The 18,869-nt window shown below is 43.1% G+C and overlaps 1 protein-coding gene across 1 annotated transcript in view; it reads left to right on the forward strand.

The window, feature by feature from the left end:
- Positions 1 to 595: 595 nt before the first annotated feature.
- Positions 596 to 18,869, forward strand: part of NARS2 (asparaginyl-tRNA synthetase 2, mitochondrial) — a 46,120-nt gene continuing 27,846 nt past the window's right edge. Inside the window, exons 1-6 of the mRNA XM_030945233.1 lie at positions 596 to 721; positions 3,770 to 3,879; positions 4,254 to 4,374; positions 5,037 to 5,177; positions 8,370 to 8,450; positions 16,023 to 16,123. Coding sequence (XP_030801093.1) covers positions 599 to 721; positions 3,770 to 3,879; positions 4,254 to 4,374; positions 5,037 to 5,177; positions 8,370 to 8,450; positions 16,023 to 16,123 — 677 coding nt within the window. The 5' untranslated portion in view covers positions 596 to 598. The remainder of the gene's footprint in view (positions 722 to 3,769; positions 3,880 to 4,253; positions 4,375 to 5,036; positions 5,178 to 8,369; positions 8,451 to 16,022; positions 16,124 to 18,869) is intronic.

An 18,869-nucleotide genomic window follows, 5' to 3' on the forward strand; every position in this document is an offset into this window, starting at 1 on the left:
ATAACACATATAATATTCATTTTAATATTTGAGAAAAGCCAATCATAAATACGCATTTTTCACAGTGAGGAATGTCGAGGGGTATGAGAGAGTCACTGCTCCCTGAGAGAAGCCCAGAAGGACGGGAGAGCGGCTGAAACTCCCCGAGAAGAGATGCACGCCACCCTCAGACCGCACTGCCGCTGAGGTGGTCCCAGAGATCAGTAGGATACCCTACCCCCGCCACGGGGATCCCTTGTGTCCCAACACGGGATCCCTCTCGTGGCCACGGAGCATCCTTCCCCCCACTCGCGGGGATGGCATTCCCTCGTGTCCCGCTAGGAGCCGCCACCCCACGGGAAGAACTACATTTCCCAGGGCCGTTTGCGCCCGGGCGGCGGAATAGGTGGGCCGAGTAGCGCATTCTGTTCCGATTGGCTGGCTAGAGCAGTCGGGGCGGCCATTGGCTGGGCGGGCGGTCACGTGGGGCGGCGGGAGGCAGGCGGACTCACGTGGGCCCTGGTGGGAGCGGGCCGGGAGCGGAGCGGGAGCCGGGAACCGGGAGCCGGGAACCGGGAGCGGGCCGGGCTCTGGGGGAGCGGGCCCGCCGGGCCTCGCCATGCTGGGCGCCCGGGGCGGGTGGTGGGCCCTGCGGCGCTGCGCCTCCCTGCCGCGGGCCGTGCGGCTGCGGGTGCGCGAGGCGCTGGGGGCGCGGGAGCCGGCGGAGGCGGTCAGAGTGCAGGTGTGTGCCCGGGGCACTCGGCCCGGAGCCCGAGCGGAGGGGAGGGCCTGGAGGGGCACGGCCCACGCCCGTGCTTCAGTGAGGGAAGCGGGAGCCCTGCAGAGCGTTTTGCTGAGCTCCCGCATCTGCTGTGCCGCCGTGCCGAGCCGCTCCGTGTGTGCGTTCTCCCGCCGTGCGTGCTCGGTTCGCTGCTGTCGCGGCCAGCGAAGCCTTGGGGTCGCTCGGCGTGTGGGGAGCAGCGTTGTCACCGTGATGGGTTGTACTAAACGTGCTCTCCGCCACGTTAGATTTATCTGTTCCGGCGAGCGAGCCATTGCCGGTGTACTGCTGTGCTTAAAGCTTTTTCTCAGGTCTTGTGCCACGTACACCCAGGTTTAGAGCAGTGTCAGTAGAACCATCGGTAACACTTCCACTGACGCTTGTATTTGGCTCCTCTTGTGAACCAAGATGGCCTGGAATTAATGGGCATTTTAGCTTCGGGGCACTTTTCCTTGGCATAGGATCTTCCTTGGCACAGGATTCCCCTGTTTTGTGATGTTTGCAGCCGGCAGAGCAGTGGTTGCACACATAGAGTCCCTGCTTCCATGCAGAGCTGTGCAGTTGTCAGAATATGAAAAGGACTGGGGTACTTGGTAACAGTTTTAAGCAAAACTGAAGGAGGATACATTTAGATTTATAAGAAATTTCTCACTGTGATGAGGGTGAGACATTTCTCACTGCCTAGAGAAGATGTAGCTTGCCCCATCTCTGGAAGTGTTCAAGGCCAGGATGGGGCTTGGGGCAGCCTGGTCTACTGGAAGGTGTCCCTGCCCATGGCAGAGCGGTTAGAACTGGATAACCTTTAAGGTCCCTTCCAATTCAAACCTTTCTGTGATTCTACTAACCCAAAAACCAGTTTGTAGCACGCTGGTATTGCTGCTCACACGTAGGTGAAGCCTAATAGGGTAGGAAGAAGCTCATCCAGTGTTGGTTCTTTTTGAATGTAATAATTTTGATGAATAATGCAAGCTAGAATAAACATGCTAAAGTTTGCAATACTGTCATTCCTCCGCCTTCCCTGTCCTCCAGACCCTTGCTGCTTTGCTCTTCCCCTTTGCTACCAAAATGTAGGGGTTTTGTATTAAAATGGGCTAGGAATATGGTCTGGCTTAAATCCAACCTTATAATGGCCAGGTTGTTGGAATGTGCAGTCTAGTTGTTACAGTCAGGATTGTCACTTTTATTGTACATTCATTCTGGTAAGGTGTGAAGTGGTCAGAACATTGCTGCTGCAGCCTCTGCTGCTCTAGTACAAGCCTGTGGGTATGCTTTTACTTCCTATTGCAGGATGCAAGACTCCTCCTCTTATTTAATAGATTCCAGAACAGCTTGATGAAGTGGTAAAAAAAGCCCTTGAGAATGTTTCTTTGTTCATTTTTGGTGTGTTTTGTTAAGGAGTGTTTGTGGGGAGGAAAAATACCGGGCATTATACATTAAACATGCATTCAGTATAACATACGTGGTGTGTTCTGGGGATTTCCTGAATACAGAGGATAAGCACAACAGCTTCAGGCATGTTACTGTTGGAAATACCTTTTACTTTCACCATACAAATAAGAGGATGCCCAGATGATCTTGTTTCTTGCATTAGTTCTTCCTTTGGGTGGTTTATCCTGTCTGACTCGCTAGATTCATGTCTTTAAAATCTTCCACAGTTCTAACATGGAGTAGGGAAAGCATGTTATACAAGCCTGTGCAGTGCTTTTCCTGTGCTAGTAGTAATTTTTAAGACTGTAACACACTTTACTTCTGGTGCTGTTTAATTCTTGGTTTGTTCTGTTTGGGTGACAGAAGTGGATGGGTTTGCATTGGTTTGTGTGGTAAAAAATCTCTAAAGCACTTGCTCAGTCTGAAGTCATTGGGACTATTTGGTCCTTTCCAGTTAAGAAAAAGATGAAACTGGTTGGAAAAGAGGCAGTTTGGTTGTTTAATCAGCACTGGTTTTAGTTGTTCTCTACAATATTGTTAGAATTTGATCTGCAAGGCCCCCAGCAGATAATTTTGCTTTGAAGGCCAGCTTTGTCTCAGCTCTGCTGAGCTGAGGAGCAGCTATGGGAGTTCCATTTTGCATGCTATTACTATTGCTTGCTGCCTTGGTACTGACTTAACGTTTCCCATTAAAAAAGTAATTAAAATCTATATGTCATTAAAAAACTCAATTTAAGACATTTAGCCTGCACTGTACATGGTCAGTTTTCCTGTTTTGCTGTTACAAAGAATTGGGGCATCATTAGTTTTATTCTTTTCATGAAACTCAACAAAGTATTTCTAAACTTTTTTTCTTAATAGCTTTTTTTTTTTCCCCATGGGCTCAATGAAGCAGTCTTGGTTTTTGAGATGAAAGGAAAAACATCCAAGGCAATAATTTTTATTTTTGTTTTGCATGAATAGGTAGTTTTTCATGTGAATCTATTGGCTGCAACATTGTTTTAGCAGTCCAGCATTTTAGGGCACATAAACCAGTAGTGAACAGATTGGAAGATTTGAAACACTGGCACCTTACTACAAGGATACAACAACAAAACTGATACTGAAAACCATCAGAATGGTCTTGCATGTATTGTAATGAAGAATAGTGCATTACTGGTCTCTCCTGTTTCAGTAAGAAGAGTTTGGAAGAGACATCACTGATAGGAATATGTACTTTGCCAAAACACTTTACATCTTCAGAGCACTTCATTGCTTTCTGTATTCTCAGCTCCCCAAAGATGCAGGTACATCTTTATAATCCTTGCTGTTCTCAGGAAGAGACTCTGCCTTGGAAGGATATCTCTGCCTAAGGATTTGTTTCTCTCTGCTTTGAAGTCAAAAGAAAAACTGACACTAACTTTTTTTCTCTTTTTGTTTTTTATTATCATCATTTTTTTGCCTCTAAAGAAACAGTTACTTTGATTTCAGTAAGAAGCTGAAGTAGGCTTGAAGTGGGGTGTCCAGCTCAGCTGGAAGAAGAGCATGAGCACACAGCGTTCCTGCCAAAAAATAACCAATCTCTTTTTCTTTTGCCTCTAGGGCTGGGTTCGCTCTGTCCGATCCCAGAAGGAAGTTTTGTTCCTGCACATAAATGATGGGAGTTCTCTGGAAAGCCTCCAGGTGGTTGCTGATCCCAGCCTGGAAAAGAAGTAGGTCCATTTGAAATAACTGGAGAAATACATGTGCTGAGCAGTGCTTGGAGGGGTCTGCTTAGGCCTCCTTCCCTGTGCCAGGGACTGGCCAACCACATTTGTCTCCACCAAGAGCCTCTTCTAATAAAAACCTGTCACTGTTCTCCCTGCTTGTCCAACATTCCTGCCTTGTCCTAAATTCTTCTATAGCTTTGTGGATCTCTTCACATTCCCACCTCTGCATTTAATAATTTTTCATTTCATCGGTTAAGCTCTATGGCTACAGCATCTCTTGTGATCCTCAGTAATCCACTTAAATTAACAGGAATCTCTCTTCTGAATGTAGTTGTATCAGCACCTAGTTAAGCTGTTGTTTTTTCTTTGTTTCTTAGAGACCTGACTTTTGGAAGTGCAGTGGAAGTGCAAGGGAAGCTTGTCAAAAGTCCTCATAGGATGCAAAACATGGAGCTGCAAGCTGAAGCCATTCATGTGGTGGGACCTTGTGATATTTGGGTATGTCACTATAGCAGGAGGGGTAGGACTGCTAGAAATCAATTCTTGAAAGTCCAAGTATCGAACAAAACATGCTTGAAACTGTATTTTCTTTAAGTCTGAGTGGTCCTGCAGACTTTGATTTGTCAGCAGTGTCTGTAGGGTGCATCAAAAGAGAAACATTGGATCATCATGAAAGCTCATTTCTGTGACAGAGCCATTTCTCCTTGGAAAATGTGCACAGGCTGACAGTTAGGAAGTATGCCTTTGTCCTACCCTGAAGCGCTTACCTGTGCAGGTGGCTTACCGTGAATTGGAGAAACAGTGGAACTGGCAAGACACTTCAGATTGTGCAGCTGGAAGAGCCATATCTGCCACATTCAGAACCAGCTTGCTGTTGCAGCAGTGAGGTGAACAGCTGGGTTTCGAAGGGGCTCAGCATCCAAAAGGTGGAGTGTTCTGGAATGCCAATACTTCCTCTCGTGTTCATGAATCTTGCTCTGCTGTATGCATTGTAAGATACACAAAATAAGCAGAAAAGATAGGCAAAAGCATCTAGTTCTTCTGTGCTCTGTAATAGTAACTGACTTTTAATAGGGAGAGATGGCATTCCATGAATAGCATAAAACTGCATGGACTCCCAAGTTCTCATCCTCTTACTTTGATTTCTTTGTTGTTTTCAGTCATTTCCCCTGAAAATGAGGGAGAGGCACCCACTGGAGTACGTCCGACAGTTCCCTCACCTGCGCTGCAGGAACAACACGCTGGACGCCCTGCTGCGAATCCGCAGTGAAGCCACTGCCAGCATCCACTCCTTCTTCCAGGTAATCCCTTCTGTACCCAGCTTCTCAAGTAGAACACTCCACACAGGCTGGCTCTATGGGAGCAGGTTAGCAGGGAAGGAGCATGGCATGGATTTTGCACACAGTGGTTTTCTTTCCAGGCCAGAAAGAGCCTGGCTGCACCTTGGCCAGACTGTTGCTTATGACCAGGTTAGTGCATCTGTGGCCTGTCAGTGTCTTTCCACCCATTTCCTGTTATTTATCCCTTTCACAGAGTTGCAGTATAATTGCCTGCAAGTGTGTGGTCTGTGGAACACAACATAATATGATTGTGTTTAACCCATCCTCTGCAGTGACCTTATGGTCCTTGGACAGAAACCTCCTCCCACATGGAAAAATCTGTGATGCAGGAACACAGACAAACTGACTCAGAGCTTCATGTTATTCTCAGTTCTTGCCTCTTACTGCAATACAAGTCTGTGTGGATGCTGTTGGCTGACCTTATGAGACTCCTGGTCGGATGCATTTGAAACTGATGGGTGGGAGCCACCTGTATTTTTTGAATGTGTCCCTCTTAAGCTGTGGGCACAGCAGAGGCTTTTTGCAGGCAGGGGAGCAGTGAATTTGCTCTGATGCCAAATATCACATAGAGACCATGTGTGACTAGAAAAAGAAAGGTAGCAAGTCCTCTAGCACGCCTGAGCCTTTCTGTAAAGCTGTTCCTGAAAATAAACATGATTTAGTTTAGATAAGCTGGTTTAGATAGACTAGAATCACATTCAGATAATTCTGATGACAAAATTCGTACATAATAATTAGTAAAACTGACATAATCCTGTTAATTTAAGTGGATTACTGAGGATCACAAGAGATGCTGTAGCCATAGAGCTTGACTGATGAAATGAAAAATTAGTGTGGCCCAAGGAACAGGTTAGAAATGTCGAGATGAATTTCTGGTTCCAGGTTTGCTGGTCTTTGGTGCCTGCAATGACAAAGAAGGCTTACTTGCTCTACGAACTGCCTGTGTGGAATTGCATGGTGTTTGAATGAGTTTTTTGGGTTTTGTTGGAGTGGGGTAGGGGGTCCTTTGTCAGGTAAAGCTGCTGGTTTCAGGATAGTGCCTGCTCCTAAGGCAGAAGCCAGCTCTGTTGGGAATCGCTGTGCCGGTGTCGAGCCACTAGATGGCATTGCCTACAACGCTTTGTGCTTCCAAACCTGGACACCGCAGGCAGCCGAAGTACAAAACCGCCTTATTCAGGCTTTGCTTCTCCAAACCCACTCCTGCTCAGGCTCTGACATACCTTCCTGTTTACAGTGCTCAAGAGCAGAGCTGTATTAAAAAATAGACTCTATCATCAATTTAGCAGCAGCAGCTACACTAAAGTTATTTTTAAAGGAATAAGCAAGATTTGGTCCCAGAGCTGATATTTACAAATGCTTGTGTGAGAACTCTCCTAGCACCAGGAATGTCTGTGGTTTTATTCTGTCTCTAATGGAAGGAAGTCTTAAAATTGCCACTTGCATCATCCCAAGAATATTGCAATTTCCAACTTGACAATGTCAGAACATACTGTAGCTACAAAGTATAATTGACCATTTTCACTGGGCAAAGCTGTAAGGAGCTTCATGGCAGAAGAAAATAAGTGGATACACTTGAATACACTTTGAATACACTAAATTATCAATACTCTCTGTAACTTTAAAAACCTCTCTTTTTTAGCCTGTTCATTTCCAGGAATGAATGACTAGTGCCAAGTGCCTTTGGTTTGGATGTTGAAAGCTAAAATGTCCTTTTTAAATCTTCTGAGAATTGTGGTCCATGTGGGATAGGAACATTGTTCCTAGGCACAGTAAGATAGTTGCATTGTGAATGGCAAATTCCATTCTGTACATTAAGTTCCAGGTTTGTGAGAGCCAGTAATGCAACTTGAATTATTTTAGAAGCTTTTATAAGGGGAATTATCCAAGAGGTTTTATGGGGATTCTCTTATTTCAGATCTGTGCAGTTTGCATTACTTTCCAAAGCATGTAAGGGGTCTTCTATGTGAAGTGCGCTTCTTTACAGCAACTGCTACCGCTGAGGAATTTAGGCATTTTCAAACATCTCATGTAGTGGTGGGAGGCCGTGTAACCAGCAGGGCTCTGAATATGCAGGGAACTATGTCAGAGGCCTGCATTTTGTACTGGTAGACTGAAACTTCCTTCTCCAGGCAAAGCAAGTAGCTCTGGATCCAAGACTTCCTTCTGTGCAGTAACTGGATCCCAGTGAGGAGCCAAGGTCTTTGCACCTGTAACCAAGGTAGCCTAGAGCTGACTGCAGGGACTTTGCTCCCTCTTGGTTGTGTTACTGTACTCCCACAAAATACATTGCATGTCCATATGAGGTTTTTGTTCCAAATTAATTTTAGTTTGGTTCTCAGAGTGGGCAGTAAATACTACTGTCTTCCTAGTCCCTTAACGAGCTGGTGATAAGGACCAGGACCTCTCATGTGACTGACTGAATTGTATTATTCTGGTAAAAGCTGTGAAGCTAAGATGTATCCATCCACTAAATATTGGGTTGCATTTGTTTTAAAAGCCTATGGCTGCGCTGGAGAGAAATCCAGAGAACAGGGGCTCTCTTCATTCAGCCTTACTGGTTTCAGAGGCCTCTGCTGGATTTATGAACTATTACCAAGCCAGGGTATACCCTGTCTCTTAAAATCAGCTTGACTTCAGTATCTTAGAAGATGCAAGGTAGGACTGACACTTTATTGGTGGTCGGGTGTTTTTAAGGGCTCTTTCATTCAGTATGTGATTTTTGTCATCCAGCACATTTGATCACTTCTCTTAATGCAGCACACAAAGAGTGTCCTTTGCCTACTGCTGCCTTCCAAAAAGCTGAAAGAAACAAAGTGTTGAGGTCTTAGGGGTGAATTTGATTGAAATTGCCCAAAACTATAAAAATGCTGGAGGAAGTGAGAAGAAAGGGGAATGGTATGGAAACAGGCCATTGCAAAAAAACTCTTAGTAATGACATAAATCTCTTTTGGTTTTGAAACCTGGAGGAAAATACACAGGTAGTAAACACTGATGTGTAAATCATGGTAGCATTTAGTTTGTCATCTGTCCCAGAAGCTGCCCAAAAGACTCCATGTGCTGTCCTGGCTGGGGGCTAATGGCCTAGTTATGTGTGCTGGTTGATGTCATCCTTCAGGATGACAGCTGTTAACTTTGCTGTTCTATCTGTTCCAGGATAATGGATATGTGCATATTCATACCCCCATAATTACATCCAATGACTGTGAAGGTGCTGGGGAACTCTTTCAAATTGAGGTAAGTTGGGTTACATTAAGTTTGTTTTAGTTTGGTTTGGGTTTTTTTTTTTTTTCCAAAGCAATTCTTGACTTATTAAAGGTTAGAGGAAATATTTATCTTCATAAACCCTTTTATGTACTTCTGTGATTTTTTTAATATAGCAATCCTTTGTTTGAACTAATAATTTAGACAGTTAAACAGATACATTATCTTTTATTTTATTGCTATTTTGTGCTTTAATCAGCACCTTTTGTACTGATGAGGTTGTTCTATTCCTGGTGCTGTGGAAAAATTTACAAAGAATAACAGAGGGAGGTGGAACATCTTAGTAAACAGAATGATGTGATCATAAGAGCCCAAGAGATGGGATGGGCCATTCAGGACAGACTACTACACTCAAGGATTTCTTAGCTTTGAAACAAAGAATATAATTAATCATGAGATAATCCTTAAAAAAAAGGTCAGCAATATCTGAAACTCCTTTTCACCAGCGTGTACATACAGGTTCCTCCCTACAAGCTACTCCTGATGTATGTTGGAATTCTCCCCCAATATTGTCAAGCCTCCCCATGACCACCAAATTACTGCCACAGTCTATTGTTATAAGAGTACTTCACATCATGGGTCAGAACCTCCTGTGAAACTGAAACACAGCCATAACCACTAAGATCTCCCCCACAGATTTCTCATGATTCCTGACCCCACACTCATTAATCATACAGAATCCCACTGCCTTTTATACTTCTGTATCTGAAATTCAGTCTTCTGTCTCAAACAACAGCATCCATTGCCTCTTACGCGTATTGGCTCCAGCTTTGCTGGTGATTCATCTGTAAGCGAAAGAAAAATTGTTGAGGTAGCAGTTACTTGCTGTGGGATTGTGTCTTCCACTCTGCAGCGCCTCGTGACAAAAAAAAGCTTCTGTCTACTTGTTCTCCAGGATCTCAAGGTCTAACCTGTGCTACCAGTGATTCCCATCCAGACCAGTACATGTGGCTCAGCTTTTTGCTTGCTGGGACAATAGGGTTGATTAGCTAAACTAAATTGTTCCTATTTAATTGAGATGCCTTAATGCTACCCAAGGTTCACTCCAGGCTGTTTCATGCAAATTAAGACGTGAAAACAAGTGACACTTAATGATGGAAACATTATGCAGTTTGCAGCTGTACAGTGTATTGCGTCTTCGGGACAAATTGTATCCACTTGAAAGCTGTAGAGGCTGCAGGACTACAGCGTAGGTGGCTGGTAGTGACAGCAGCCCTGATGCAAATGTTGATTGAGGTGCTAAACTGTGAGCCTAAAACTTGTGTAAACTGCATCTTATCTAAATGCATGGTTCAAGGTGGATATTTTACTCCTCTCCAGTGGGATTGCTGTGGTGCAAATAGTACCTGTCTTGGAGAAATGTAACTACAGCTGTGCTTGAAAGGTGTGCACTGAGTGCCAAGTCAGACCCCATTAAGTGGCCTGTACCATAAAGGAAGGAATTCACAAACCCACTTGCTGCTGGGAGGAGGGGAGTTCTCCCTGATTTCCTGTTTTTTCTTTGATTACAGCTTCACTGTCTGGCTTAATTTAGGACTTAGTTTTGTTTCTGCAAAGCCCTATTCACAACTGGTCCTGGCTAGCAGAATTCTAAGGCTGCCTGCTATCCTGCTGGGGTCATGTCACTCCACTGGAGCAGTGACGCTGTTTTTTGACAGTGAAAACATGGGGAAGATTGAGCCTGCCTTGGGCCATGTATGTGATGCTGTCAGACACAAAATAGGAGTCACAGAAGGGTGTCAGACATAATAATAAGGGTATGGTGTTTGCAGCAAAGCCCAAAATCTTCATGTGCTTTTAACCAAACCAACTATCAAGACATTCTTGTCTGCTGTATTCAGTCACTTTTTAAACTAGCCTTTAATTCACTGTTTGAACAGGACAAGGGAGACTATAAATTCATGTTCCACTTATATTTGAGAAGGAGTTAAGATTTCTGGTGATGGGAGTTGATGAAAACAACCTTCAAATTAGATTCTTCAGTTTCAAAAAATATTTAATTCCTGTTCCTTAAGTTTTAAGACCTATCTTCTAGCTGCAACCAGAATTGGTGTCCTATTACTCCTGAACTTGTAGTAGTTGCAATACATCTGCTGTTAACAGGTTGGGGTTTTTCTGCCTTTTGAGTTTGTTTCTTTTTTCTTTTTTAGCTCCCTTGGGCAGTGTATAGAATTAATAGTCTCATCAGTTTAGCTGATCTGCTGCAGGTGGAGTAAGTTGAAGACTTTTGTTGAATAGCCTTTAGGACCCAAGTAGAGGCTGCTTTTGTACCCACTGTGTACTATTGCCTTTAAATAGCTGTTTTCTCTTACTAGCACAATTTCAATCCTCTGACTAATATCTGATGGCTGCTCAGGCCTGTGCATTCTTTTGAAATGATGGAAAGTGAAGAGAGTACGAATATGTTTTTACATGTGAGTTGAAGAAATGGGGAAAAATGTATCTGAAGTTAGAATGAAAAGGCTTTTTGAAATGTGGTCTTTGATTCCCAAAACTCTCAATCCTGTAGGATTTGTGTTTGTTTATATGTTCAGCTTCCTCATTATCTTTGTTTGGTTTTGGATGTACTGATGAGTCTGTACATAGCTTTGGTTGGGATGCTCTCATATTAGGACTTGGGATGGGGGGGAATCCATATTCCCTCTCTGCTGGGCAAATCAACTAAATGTTTTTAAAATTAAGTACTGTAATGGTGAAAAGAGTGCAGTAAGCAGAGGACATTTTAAAGAATAAATAAGTCACAAGATGGCTAACAACTCCAGAGGAAACTTCTCCACCTGAAAAGTATAGGTTTGAGGAGAAACTGCCAGAAGTGTGAAGACTACTAGGCAGAACCTAACTCACATCAGCAACACCATCTTGTGGCTTTCTGCAGTGTTGACAGTGTCTTCCTGTAGTGGGAGCATGTAGGGGAGGAAGCGTCTTGTTTGTGCTTCTTTCTATAAAGTAAATATATTGAAAATACTAGAAGACCTTTGACTGTTGAAAGCAGTGTTTTAGTATCATCCAAAGCAGAATGAGGTAATTCTTGAAATAGGGAGAATGCAGATCAGCAGGGGCAGATAGCCCTTTTTCTATTTTAATCTGAAAATAATTCCCCTATACCAGCAGTTTTAGCACCTACACCTCAGCACAGATTCTTTCCTTGCCTTTTTTTTTTTTGCTTATTTTACTCTCTTATTTCTTCTGTAGTCTAGAATTCTTAGCAGCTTTTTATGTTGCAAGAAACTTTACCCAGTCCCATTCTGTGGCTGCATCCTAAGAAATTTGCCATACTTTTGTCCTTGTGACCCAACTGCATGTCTGTTCCCTGCTATTTTCAGTAGCCTCCCACTCTGTCTGCAGTGTTGAAGACTCCTTGTTTTCTGAGTCTCTTGCTCTCTTTTCCACTTTGCTGCCTGGAAAATTTTCTTTGAATGGCTGCTTTCAGCTGATGTGGAGAAGGTGGAAGCTTCTCAGTGCTCTGTAAGAGCCTGTCTGACCCAGGACACTCCAGCTGGTTCAGTGTGGGTCTCCACAGCCACTTTCCCCGCTGCCCAGCTGCAGCCTTTTAAGGGAACTCAGTATGCAGTGAGTTCCAAAGCATAACAGCTGTATCATGCGTTCACAGCTCCTTAAAGTAGATCTCACATGTAGTTTTTATTGCCTGTGGCCATATTCCTTCCTGGGACCACTCTCTATGTGTAAGGAGTGCTGCACTCTCCCTGTCAGAGGTAAAATGTGCTCTGTGTGAGGCTTGTCTCTTCCCATGCACACCGCATGGCACCTGGCTGAACCCAGGGTCTGGATCAGGCCATTTCATTGCTTGAAAGGATGTAAGCCTGAAGAACTGTCCAGATATAGTTCTTCTCTAAAATGCATCTGGAGGTTGTTGGGTTTTCGAGGGTTTTTTGCCCCTCGCTCACACGAGTCAATGTCAAAGTTTTTAGGTTCTTGACGGTGCAAGTTTGGTGCTGTGCCAGCTGTGGCACCAGCAATATGTACCTGCTGCTGAAGATGCAGAAACTTACTCCTACCATCCTTTGGTACTACTGAAAAATATCCTTGTCAGCACCAAAGAAAGCTGGGATCTGCTGGGGAGGATCACAATTAAACACAACAGTATTAGTGTCTGTGGGGTGTTTTCCCTTTTAGAGATGTGTGATGGCGTGGGAGGCAGCCAGTGCCTGAGAGACTGGTGCTTCAGAGAAGTACTCAGCAGGGATCAGGGTAAGCTGGACCTGAGCTGAGGGACAGCTGGCTTTTTCATGTTCTAGCTCTCCCAGTTTCTCCTCATTTCTACCTGATTCATATCTGCCTGTCCAGTCCGTATTTATGAGATGTTATGCATTCCAGTACATATTTATGAGATGTGTGTCTCAGCAGAACCAGCTGCTGTTGCTCAGTGCAAGTCCAGCTGGTCAGAATTAGGACTGGAATTGCAAGGAGGACTTCTTAGAAGTTAGGAATTTTGCAGGGGTTGTCTAAAAAGGAAAATCCAATCATGTTTATGATGGGGTGTCAGAGAGGGCAAATCTGGATTAAAGCTGTGTTTCTGGGAAGCTGCAGCAGCATGGTTGTGTGGGCCTAGGCTAGAGCTACAGCAATGATTTCTGTGAGCTTTTCAAGTCTTCTCTGATCCCTTCATGCTTTTGGCTTGCATAGAGTGTAAGACAGAATCAAACAGTTTGTACTCTCCTGAAGCTAATTGCCTCAAGGAGAAGTTAATACAAGACTGACATCAAAGGGAATAATTTTAAATTAAATCATTAGACATTTGAGGAGATGGAGAACAAAACAGGTACTAAATCCAGTTGTTCTTGTATTTAGAATGAGAATAAAAAGCCTTTGAAGTTGACGTCAAATACTAGCATGTTTATAGCACATTTACTCTGAGACACCAAGATGTTTCATACAGGTTCTCTCTCCCTTTTCCCTCATTGTAATTTGGGTACTTTTCGACTCTGGGATGGAAAGAGCTTGAAAGGAAACCCATAATTCACCTCCTAATCTTTTATAAAGTCCGTGTTTTGGGGTTGGGAATTGTGCGAAGCATACATCTAATTGAAGTAAAAGCACCACAGTGTTGTTGCTTCATTTTGCTGGTCAGGGACATGAAAACCAGTCTCACTCAGTGTCAGCAGTAAAGGGATAGTGTCCCCTAGCATTTGTTTATCTTGTACCAGTAGCTGTGGTTTCATATAATAAAGAAGCCATCTTGATCTAAAAGGCTGAGCATGAATCTGGGGCACAGGCACTTGGGAATATTGGCCTGTGCTCAAATGTGTAAAGGGAGGAATCACCTCCAGTGGATTAGCTGATGTTTGTACCTGTGAAATGTGCAGCTGCTAATTTTGGAATCTCCCCATGCTGAAGGTGTCCCTTCTGAACAAAAAGGAAGGCATTTAATTTTTCCTGCATAGAAAACTTTTCTGCATGAGCTGTGTTGTACCATTGTATTGAGTATTGTGCCTTAGGATGAGAGAGAGCAAGTGGGCAGCTGTGGAGAGGGGAGGTGATCAGATGGTGGTGGGGCAGTAACATATTTAATCTAAATATTGCTGTGTTTACTCTTCGCCTTCTGTCAGAAACCGTTCAGGAGCTGCTCACAATGCAGACAAACATCTTGGGATCTCTCAGTGACCTCTCAAACAGGCTGCAGGTTTTCAGGAGCCCAGTTGAGTAGTAGATTGTCTCACTTTGTCTAGTCACTTACTGTGTTTCTCTTTCCTTATGTCCCTCTGAGATCACATCTGATTTGGAGAATGAAAAATTACACAAAGTCATTATAAATAAACCAGGCCTCAGCTCCTGGAGACTGTTGTATCCTGTTTGTGGATCTGGGGGGAAGCACTGAGATTTTGTGGCTGACTTCTTGTTCTTTTCTTGCTTCTAGTTTGTCTTTCTCATTGTTTAGAAGTTGCATCCTACAGGGTGGGAGAGAGGCTTCAGGAATCTTTCACTGGTGAAACAAGGAATGTCTGAAATAAGCTTGCAGGAAAAGAGAAGCCAGAAACCATGGCTCTTCTCTTTAGTGTTCTGGCCATGGTTCTGGGGTTGCAGTATGTGAATGTTTGATGTTTATTAATATCCTTATTGTTTTTGAGCAAATGCTCTGGGTTTATTTGATGAAAACAGTAGGGACCTGCTACTGCATCCTCAGAGTTTGGTGTTTGGTTTCTTAAAACCACAAAACCTCTGAAACAAAGAAAGCAGTCCTGGGGTTAGAGCCACAAATTGTCATATTTTCATTGTACTCTGTGGAACAAGGCAAGCTTGCTCTTTTCTTCAGTGTGATGCTGTGAAGAGATAAAACTGCCTTGTGATCTGAGGTTTTTGGAAGTCACTGTTTTATCTTTGTGATGAGCAGCAGAGCTTTTTGAGAACAAAAGCAACACCTTCAAGCTCATAAGAGAAAAATGGCAGGTTGTAGGCTATCAAAGGCTGGAGAACAAGGCTCCCTGTAACAAAGCAAGTTGGGGAGTGGGGTGGCTGGAGGCAGTGGCATACTTAGCTGAACTAGCAACACTTAGCATGACTCCTAGGAGCTACACCTTGGGTATTTCAAACTTATTTCAGATGAAAGTCTTTGTTTGGAAGTGAATGTAGCTCAGCCAGACCTCAGATTAGCTTTGAAATTTCGTTGTTTTTCTCCTGAACCTTTGGCTCCTCCAAAGTTTAGGGATGACATTGAAATATACAAGATGTTGAAACACAGTATCATTTATCTTCATGTTTCTTTAAAAGTCACTGAGTTGTGACCTCTAGAGATCATCTAATCCATCTCACTGTGCTCAAACAGGGTCAGCTGGAGCAAGTTGTCCAGTACTCTGCTGCTGAGTTTTTTATATCTCCCCAGATGGAGACTTTACAGCCTCTCTGGACAACCTGTTCTAGTACTTGACACCCACAGTAAATATTAAAGGTTATTTTTGTTTTCAGATGAATTTTTGTGTGTCTTTTTTAAAATCTGTGCCTATTGTCTCTTGGGACTTTTTTTTCTTTGGAGATTTTTCATAATGGAACACTGAACTTGTTAAATTTTCTATTACTTGTAGGTTTTTATGCGTAAAATATCTGATGACCTGAAAAAAAGCATGCAAAAGCTGAAATGAAACATAGTTTATTTTTCACTGCCTATGTAATTTGTAAGCTGTGATGTCTCCAAATTAATATTGTTTCAGTTGAGATATTTTTGAAGACTTAATAACAAATCTTAAGAGGATATTGCATTGCTTTTTTTAAATTTCTGTTTGTCTTTTTCCAGTGGAAACAAATTCATTTCCCTGTGAAAAGAAAATAACACTGTGTTTAAAGTTTTTTCTGAAAGTCAGTGGGGCTGACACAGAAAACACTCCTCCATTTTCTCATCAGGCTTGAAATTGAATTTTGAAGGCTATGCTGTATGAAGCTTCAAACTACAAATGATAGAGATTCTTCTCTTCCTCCTCTCTGTTCATCTTGGTAGGAAAGTGAAAATTGATGCTTTGAAAAGAGGGAAAATAAGCCGCATGCTGTGCTTTTTATTTAAACACCAATGGTCTGACTTGTTCCTCATTGTTACAGACATCAAGAGAGGAAAAGGAGTCTGTGGAAAAGAGCCATTTCTTCAATGTGCCTGCCTTCCTGACAGTTTCTGGCCAGCTCCATTTGGAAGTTATGGCAGGGTGAGCAAAATTAGAAGTTTTTGTCTTTGTCTGTGGGATATTCCCAGCTGGTAATTTTGGTATCCATCAGGTATCTGCCATGGTTATCTGCCAGAAATGGATTGAGTGGCAGTGGCTGGATGATGGGTGCTGAGAGGCCAGCCTAGAGAGAGAGCTGGAGCACCTCTTATGTGGACACAGGCTGAGCGAGCTGGGATTGTTCAGCTTGGAGAAGAGAAGGCTCCAGGGAGACCTTAGAGCCCCTTCCAGTACTTAAGGGGCTACAAGAGAACTGAGGAGAGGCTTTGGACAAGGGCATGGAGTTACAGGTCAAGGGGGGATGGCTTCAGATTGAAAGAGGAAAGGTTTGAATTAGATATTAGGAAGCAATTCTTTACCTGAGGGCGATGGGGCACTGGCACACATTTATCAGAGAAACTTGACCCCATCCAGGGATGCATGCCCTGTCCCTGGATGTGTTCACGGTCAGGTTGAGTGAGGCTCTGAGCAACCTGGGGTAGTGGAAGATGTCCCTGCCCGTGGCCAGGGAGTTACAACAACATTGTCTTTGGGGTCACTTCCTGAACCATTCAATGATTCTATGCTCTGGAGGGACTCTCAGCATCTGGAGAGTTAATGCTGTGTGATGTATCTGTGCAGTGCTTTTGCATCTAGAAGGGCTTCATTTATTTTTGAAGATTGAAGGGATTCAATACCACTTGAGCTGCAGGCCTCAAAAGCTCAGTGTACTTAAATAAAGTAAAAATAAAAGGAGCAGGTTCCCAGAACAGCTATGCTTCATTATGAATATACACATCTAAATTTAGATGGCCCTAGATTTATTCAAAATGTCTGTAAGAACAACACAGTACTGTAAAATAGGAACATGAAGCTGTAATGTACTGCATGCTGAAGAGCATTGATTTTTTTATTTATCCATCCTTAGAGAGCAAGGTGCATCTGAGTGATATCAATGGAAAAAGTATTTACCAGACAAGTAATCTGCTGAGTTTAGCTTTATCTTAGAGGAGGCTGTGTACTATTTAAGGGGTACAGCCTGATGTAATAGAGTGAGATTGTATTTTAGGTTGATCATTAGAATCCACATTCTTTCTTTGGACTTACTTGAATTGTGGAATTACATCTTTCAGTAAAGGTCACAATGCATGACAGTCAATTAAGTCTAACACATACAAACTCATGCCATCCCATTTTCCAGGGACCAAAATCTCTCCCCCTTCAATTAAACAAACCTCTTCCTCATTAACTTGCCCCAGCTAATATCTGAGATGACACAGCTAATATCTGCTGCCAAGTGACTTGTACTTTGGCCACAGCAGGCAGGGCACCACATGAGAAACACCCTGTCTATCAAGAATGTCTAGCTTGAGTGTTTCAGCATATTGCAGACATTGAGCTGGTCTGAGAAGAGACAATGTCTCTCAGGGAGAGCAAACCAGGTAGAAAAGAGATTTCTGAAAAAATTTATATGTTTTGATTTGTATGCAAAAATTGCCCTTTGAACAGTTTCACTGCAGCTGTTTATCAGCAGCCAATAATCTGTGCTACAGTGATTACATAAAAAAACTCCAGCACTGATTCTCAACATTGTATATTGAGGCATGGACAACAAACAGTATTAGAAATACAGGTCACAACTCCCAGATGAAAAGCCCAATCTTTAAAGTTCACATTTTCCAAAGGTAGGATTTTATCCCTCCCGTTTTCAGAAGGTTTCCACTCCACAGTAACTGATCACTTTAAAAGTGTTTTTAAAGTCCCCATAAGTTCATTATGAGCCCCCCTTGGTACCTGGCAAACAACTGCAGTGCTACCTGCCTGAGATCTGGTCTCTGACCGGCTCTGTCAGCAGTCCAGCTGCCCAGCAGTGGTTTGGCTGAAGTACCATGTCTGAGGAGAACCCACATTGCAACTGCTCAGAAAAATGTGTCATTTTGATGTTCAAGAAAACACTGTAGAGCTCAAAAGAGATATGTTTGAGGCTGCCTTCCATAAAAGAGGCTTCATTCTCAGCAGTCTGGCAACACACGCTCTTAAAATTTGATTCCAAAATGACTTGCTGATGATGACACAGATTACATTGTCTTTAAACAAATATTTGCTCTACACTGTACAATTTTAAATTCTTCTGAATGCAGCTGCAGGAATGATGTCCAGTTGTATAACATTCCTGTTGCTAAGAAGTAACAAAAATAAGTGTAATTATTTATCTTGGATGTCTGAAAAAAAATTTCTGACATTTCTTGCACAACATTTGTTTGAGTCTGAGTCATAATGCAGACTCTTATAATTAGTGCACTAACTTCCATTAATTAGGCTGACACTTAATTGGATCTATAAAAAGCAACCGTGACATGTCTGGTTTTAATCAATTACTGCATACTTCAGTCTGGTTCATGACTGCTGCAGTGATTGTTAATGACTTTGTATTACTGGGAGGCCAAATACATGAACTCTGTAGGTACAACAGTGAGTTAGAGTTGCTTGGCTAGTTGGAGCTTTACAGTTCACATGGATATCCTTTTCTTCTCTACGTTTTGGGGAGGGTTAGCGGGTAATCTGCTTGCAAGCATGAGTGAGTGTGTGCTGAGGGTAGCTGCAGTTCACCCATGTTCTGGGATCCTCACATGCGGGGCTGAATGCAATCCCTGCAGTCTTGGACTATGTGCTCTTTGTGTTATGTCCTTGCTCTAAAAATCAAGTGCAGGGAGCAAGAGAGGAGACAGTTTTATGTTTATCTGGTGAA

This window comes from Camarhynchus parvulus, chromosome 1 (genome assembly GCF_901933205.1).
Source record: "Camarhynchus parvulus chromosome 1, STF_HiC, whole genome shotgun sequence".
NCBI classification, from domain to species: domain Eukaryota; kingdom Metazoa; phylum Chordata; class Aves; order Passeriformes; family Thraupidae; genus Camarhynchus; species Camarhynchus parvulus.